The 7,387-nt window shown below is 39.4% G+C and overlaps 1 protein-coding gene across 1 annotated transcript; it reads right to left on the bottom strand.

The window, feature by feature from the left end:
- Positions 1 to 346: 346 nt before the first annotated feature.
- On the bottom strand, positions 347 to 3,514 carry LOC144517527 (potassium voltage-gated channel subfamily V member 2-like). The gene is made up of 2 exons (XM_078249611.1): positions 2,312 to 3,514; positions 347 to 601 (listed from the first exon to the last, which is right to left on the bottom strand). The coding sequence occupies exons 1-2, from the start codon at positions 3,512 to 3,514 to the stop codon at positions 347 to 349; spliced, it is 1,458 nt and encodes a 485-aa protein (XP_078105737.1).
- Positions 3,515 to 7,387: the final 3,873 nt, after the last annotated feature.

The raw sequence follows: 7,387 nt of genomic DNA, 5'->3' as shown, positions 1-7,387 counted from the left end.
GACAGGTATGAAGAGCTTACCACTGAAAAGGAACTCGGTTTTGTGTAATTTCTCTAAATGATAATATAGAGATATCATATGTCAATAGCAAGTCTAAACTAGTGGATCCTTTTATTTTATTTTTTGTATTGCTTTTTTTTGACAGAAATGTAGTATATATATAAAATATGGTTATCTGTATACAAAAAGCAAATATTTTCATAAAACACTCAGTCATACTGCTTCATTTTCTCCCTACTTGTTCTTCTCATAATTATAGAAGCATGTGATCCCTCACTGGCTTCCCAACTACAAAAGCTGCCAAAAGCATATTATTTCTTCATAAAAAAAAAAAAGAAGAAAGAAATTAGTGTGCTTGACAAAAGCAGCGGTGGAGCTTTTTCACTGTCCTTTTGGAAAATCTCACCTTTCCTCGATTCTTGGTGGAGGCTGTGTACTGATTGGACTTGAGTTTAGAGTAATAGTCTGAGAACTTGTTGAAGAGGATGGATATGGGCAGACCGTTGAGGATGATTCCAAAAGAGATGCAGATGAAAGCGAAGAGACGACCCAGTATGGTCTCTGGGTAGATGTCTCCATAGCCCACAGTGGAGATGCTGACCTGCGGGGGAGTGAGAGGGGTCAGTGGTGATGGAGAAACATGACTCACAAACCTTACCAGCAGGTTCAGTCAGTGTCCTGTTTAGTAGACCTGTGCTCATCCATGTGGCCAATTGGGGCATTTTGCACCTTTATAAAAAGCACTGCATTGTGCCTTTGTTAGACAACAAAGTAGGCAGTAGGATCGGATTAAAACTGGGAGCCAGGACATTCCCAATAATCTATTCTTAATCCAGTGACACAGGTAAGTATAACAAGAATAAGTATACAACATTAAAACTGAAACAATTAACAGAACAGACTGCAACACTGTGTAACTATTAACCAGTCCTAAGTTTGGAGCTCCTCTGCTCTGATTTTAGGAGTGTGCAGACTATGAAAGACCCAGGAAATGTAGCTGATTATGTGTTACATGATATTTGCTTCATTTGCTGCCAATTGGGAAAAATGTTTTTCAGTCTATCATGTTGATTGAGAAACAATTGTCTAGGCTTCCGTATCTCCCCCTTATTTTTGTGAATTGTTGGTAGTCCAAAGTGATGAAAATAAAAATGACCACTAATTTTTACAAGCAAAATTAGCCGTAGTTTGCTGCTGGTTAATTTTACACTCAAATAATAACATTGCATTTATTAGGACCCACACTTCCAAAACTATTCAATTGCTGAACTTTATAATTACCAAAAAAGTTTCACATCAGGAGAGGCAAATACTTCTTCTGCATATTTTCATGGCTGTCCCTAAAATTCCATTAGATTTGCCCGATAAAATTTGAGACCCATCAAAATTTCTCTCCCTTATAACAACAGTATGTAGCCAGTCATCAGTGTAGCTTTCGCCCCATATTCTTTGGGAAAAGTGATAGTGGAAGTCTCTTTCTCAGTTTTCCTTCTTCTTTCTGCCGATTGCCACAAAGTCTGTCTGTGTTGTACAAATCTGTTCAAAGGGGTTAACTTGCTTTTAGTGAGAATCCATTCATAGTTTTAAGTTTCCTGCTAACAGACGTCAGCAAAAATGACCTATAGGTTCGCCTATGACTCAAAGATGGCACACAATTCTTCAGCTTCTGTCTATGTGAATACAACAGGCATCTGTAGCAGTGAGCAGTGCTCACAGTTTCCTTCACTATACCCACTACTATCATTCAGAGGATTATTATTTCCTTCCGCCTGAATCAGAAGTAAGATTCTACCACTCGGTCAAAGAGGGAGGGGAAGGATATGTTAACGGGTTTATTCACAGGCAGTGAATCAAAGGTTTGCGTTAACTCAAATAAAGACCTTAACTCAGGTTAACCAGGTTATTCCACCTTATAAAACTGACCAGGTGCCATTAATACATCAGTACTGTAAAACTATACAATCGGTAGATTGAATGTTACCATCGACCACTTGAGTCACACATAGCAAAGCATGAGGTGACACACCCTGCAGTAGATCTGACCTCATTGTTTTTTGTAAGCCAGGTAGTGTTATCTAATAACATTACGCCTCAGGCACTTTGTCAGCATTAAAGTCATTCGAGGACAGGGCACTACATTTTACTTGTGAATAAATAGGTTACATTGTTACTTAAGTGATTTATTTAACTTTTATAATATTAAGGCTTTGTGCTTTCCATATTTCTTCTACTCTACTAACTTTCCTCTATGTTCTTACTTCAGTCTTGTCCTGCTGGTGTTTTACACTACATTTGACAAAGATATACTTACAGCTGCCCACCACCATGCATGAGGAATGCTGGTGAAGTTTGTCTGCGGCATGTCATGCTCCACAGTGTAAACCATGGCCGAGAAGCTGAAGATGCCCATGGCGATGAAAAGGAAGAGGCAGCCCACTTGCTGGTAGCACTGACGCAAAGTGAAGCCGAAGGCCCGCAGACCTGTGGAGTGTCGCGCCAGTTTCAAGATCCGAAAGATTCGCATCAGTCTCATGATCCGCAACACCTGGCCCAGCTTTCCCACCTGCCCCACCGCCTGCATGTCGGCCTCGTGCTTCATGTAATTCTCCTCATTGTCAAAGAACTCCAAGATGGCCTGCACATGCTGAGGCAGGATGGCGATCAGGTCCACCACATTGAGCACACTCCTGCTGAAGGATTTGAGGTCAGGAGTGGACACCAGACGGAGCAGGAACTCCATCGTAAAGAAGGCAATGCACATGGACTCCACGTGTTCCCAGTATGTTTTTCCGCTGAGCTGACCTGTGGGAGTTCTGTATTGCATCTCCTCCACCGTGTTGAGAGTCATGGCCACCAGGGAAATCACGACAAACATGCTGGAGGCCAACGCCATCAGCTTGGCCTTGACGGACGAAAACGGCTTCTCCATCAAGTTCCAGATAGCTCTGCGCTTCTGGCCCATGAACATGTCATGGAAGAGCTCCTCATTCTCCTCGATCTCCACCTCTGCCTCCAGCTCCCTCTGGATCTTCAGCTGATCGTTCAGCTCGTCCTGCCGCTCCTCGAAGGAGATGCGACAACAGCGGTGGGTGTTCTTGATCCTCACGCCCCAGTAGTTGATCTCCTCCAGGAAGTTGCGGGGACACAACTCGTCCTTGATCCAAAGCACACCGGTCCTGTAGAAGTTGAAGATACTGTGGAAGACATCTGGATCCCTGTCAAAGAAGTACTCATTGGTGGCCACAATGTAGTCATCGCACAAGTCCAGCTTCATGTTGTGGTCCGTATAGGTGGCCAGTCGTCCTATTCTGGTCTTTGGATACTTGGCGGCCGTCTTGTAGGCTATCTGGTAGGGCTTACCCCCTACATTGATGTTGATCATGTAGTTCTTCTTGGAGAGTGAAACATGCTTGGAAGAGCAATATATAGCTTTTTCATCCTGTTCTTCTTCGTACTCGGCATAAATGTCGTAGATGTCCCTGCTCAGCTCCTGCATGGAGTTCCATGTCTTCATGCAGCTTTTCTTGGCCAGCGGATAGGCAATCTCCGAGGGTCTTCGATTAATGTCTGAATCTGCAACTTTGTAGTTGGGGAAAAGACTCTGTCTCCTGTTCCACAAGTTGGCCACCTTGCTGGTGCTCCCCATGGTGATCCCCCCCAGACTACACAGCAGACAGAGCGCTCAGATCAGCCAGCATTACTGTTGTCTGTCTAATACTCCCCTTTACTGTACCTAAGCATAAGGGACATGAGCAGGATGCCTCATGGCCCCATTAATGTTGCTGACTGAGAAGATCCGCCTGTTTACAGGACATCTAAATACCATTATCCCCTGCTGAGCTGCCAGGCTGACATGGTGTTGGCTCTGTGACATATCTCAACAAATACCCATCATGAATTCATCATCTTTTATTTGATAAACATTTTATGATATGAATGCATGGACACTACAGATTACTCAAGGAAGTTATATTGGAAGGCTATGATTGGAAAATACCAATTCACGTCTTGATTCTTTGTGAAAAATGACCACACTTTGAGATGACTTTCAAAATACTTTGCACATTTTTTATTTTAGGTTAAGTGTCTTTTTCACATTTACAATGAATTGTTTCTGTTGGTTGTTATTGTGCAATGCTTTAAGATTATAATACTGTAGGGGAACAAAGGAAGGCTGGTGGATACATAAAAGAGGATAAAGGCTCTAAGCATTAGCCTACTTTGTGATTAGGAGGGGGTGCAGGGTTTTTCAGAAGTTGAAGTGAGTCTAGGCCACAGAATCTAGAAAAACACCTTTCGTTTTTTATATCAGACCTACTGTATGTAGATCAATAAGGCTGTGCCATGTCATTAAAAACATTCTCTTACCTAACAGGTATAGTGATTTCACCAGATTGAATTGGAAACATAACTTTTCTTGCAACTGAGTCCTCGTATTGGGTATCAGATTATGGTCCTGCTGATTAACAGTGCCGCCTGACTATAGATGGCATTCTGCAAGGCTACTGTCCGATAATATTATGAACCATTCAGTATATTAACCTTTATTTACCTTCCTGGTGCCAACTACCGCTTACTAGTTAAAACAATTAAGGATTTAGGTGGTTAAAGCACTTAAAAATGTAAATAGAGCTAAATTAGTCCTGTTAGTGTAGTGTGTCAAGAGAACAAGAGTTGAACTGGATTTGTCATGCAAGCCACAGGGAAAGAACGAAGAGGCCACAGATATATGATATGATATACTGAATGACAGTGTTCGTCAAGCTTAATGGTTAATAATTTGCCTTTTAAAGCGAGACTGTAACTTTTGGACGAGGAAATAGCACAATCCTCCTCCTGGATAAGTTGGATTAATTAACAATAAAATGCACCATTACTCAGTTCAGTATACACTCAAGGATTTTCTGCTACATTCTTACTTGATCTGATATGACCAGTAGCTCAAGGTGGCTAATGTTAACTAATGTTATAATATATAGCACCTTTCACAGACAGGGTCACAAAGTGCGTCACATGATACAATTGTTAAAATAAGACCCAAACAGTAAAATGAGCAAGTAAAAAAGAAATGTTGTCAAACTTTAGATATGGTTGTGTAACTGACATTACTGACACTACTGTATTGTCGGCTGTCTTTATGACTTTTCTCTACTCCTTTTTAACATGTAATAGATAAAAAATTTAAAGCAAGACCTGAACAGCAGCCCCTGTAATGAAAGCCATTGAAATATCTAACTTGTAATGTATTAAATAGCAGATGATATAATTCCTAATACAATGAAATATTACACATAGTGGGTCAAAAGAAAGATTTACGTTGCCTCACCTCTTGGTGCTTTCCATTTACTACACAATGGCAGCCACCCCTGTGGTTCAGCGGGCTCATTTAAGTATTATTCAAATGCAGAAAAAAAGAAAATTAGATTTTGATTCAATATTTTTTTTCCGTTTTGATCCAGTTATAGTCCCGGAAGTAGGATTGTAAAACAAAGCATCAATCGATATCTCTATAGGATTAATATAATCTACTCTCACGGTCTACGGTTTCCTGTCTGTCACTATTGTCCTCAAGATTTACGGATCAAATTTAGCAATTGACGTCCCTTCAAAGCTGCTTAGTAAAACAAGAATGTAGGTTATAAACCCTCATGTAGGTTTATAAAGCCTCTCTCTCACACACACACACACACACACACACATATATATATATATATATATATATATAAATATGTAATAATAATATATATGTATATATGTGTATATATATATGTATGTATGTATGTATATATGTATATGTATATATATGTATGTGTGTATATATGTGTATGTGTGTATATATATGTATATGTATGTATATATATGGATATATATGTATATATATATATGTATATGTGTATATATATATGTATATATATGTATGTGTATATATGTATGTATATATGTATATATGTGTGTATATATATATATGTATATATATATGTATATGTATATGTATGTGTGTTATTTACAGCTTGTAAATCCAAAGACTTTTGTTCAAGATAAATGGTGTTTTTTAGCCTGACCTTTGCTGATGTGATTAAACACATACAAGGTTTGCTCAAAAGCCTTATCATCCTTATTTTTTTGTTTTCTCAACTAAATGCATTTTCGTGTATTTTGTGTTGGGTCTTACAATCAATTTGACTGCTACTTTGCTACCAGCATGGTTCAGTCAATCGATCCTAAAACACAGAACACAATTTGAAATGATGACTACACTAATGCATTCTCAAAGATTAAGAGAGTTTACTGGAGTGCAGTAAATAAACACATTAATAATAGACACCTGCTTTCTTAAATGCCAAGATGACACATTGGTATAGTGACACCTATAGTTGCACCTGTGAGCTCAGTTTGACAGCATGTGTAATTGTAAATAAGATGTGGTACTGTGACAAGGAATACTGGGTAAACTCTTCACAGCTACATTTTCAGGTTTGATAAATATATTTATGAAATCAGTTAAAAGTTATCTGTTGTAAGGAACAGATGTGAATGAATGAGAGAGAGATCTCTCTGGCAGATGGTGTACAGTGTAATATTGTTGAGCTTGGCTAAATAACTCTTCACACTAAATAATAATGTAATAATGTATACTTTATTAATCCCGCGAGGGGAAATTACAATCTTTTCACTCTGTTATTACACACATTACACACAGGCCTGAATTACACACACATGCTCAGTACCTATACATGCACTAAAGCCATGTTTGCAGTGCTGCATCAACAAGCCATTAAAATAAGTGCGACCACATATAAAATGTATGTCTACTCCATGTCATTGGTTACATTTTTTAGTGTCCCTCTCAATTTACCACAATGTTGTTCACTTAGTTTTGGATAAACTAGTCTGGAGGGAATAGTTAGTGAAGGAAGCTTCAGAGTTTAGACCGTTCTCAACTAAAGTTAGATGTTGGTTTAGAAAGCTTGCAATCTCAGATACAAGTGAAGTACCAGAAGTGGCATGGCACAAGTCTATGCATGGCACTGATCAGCGACTACTGTGCATGCTGGCTCACTCTGTCACACTGCCATGACTTACTGCGGCACACGGGGAAAAAAAGCAGAGCCGTCGTTGATGTTATTAGGAACACCTGAGCTGTGTCATAGTAGGCAATACACAAGTCAAACGCCAAGGTCCCATCGCTCATTGTAATTTGTGACAGCTGGGTGATCTACAGGCAAGTGAACGCTAAATACTTTCACATGAAAAAGGGAATAGATTAGATTGTCAAAGAAACTCAATCTGCCGTGATCTAAACAAAATTGATATTATAGCCCACACTTGCTGGGCATCACATTTGCTTGCCACTGGAATAATTGTAGAAACTGTAGTTTTGACCAAT

This window comes from Sander vitreus, chromosome 5 (genome assembly GCF_031162955.1).
Source record: "Sander vitreus isolate 19-12246 chromosome 5, sanVit1, whole genome shotgun sequence".
Classification (NCBI taxonomy): domain Eukaryota; kingdom Metazoa; phylum Chordata; class Actinopteri; order Perciformes; family Percidae; genus Sander; species Sander vitreus.
This window is presented reverse-complemented; position numbering and strand designations above follow the sequence as displayed.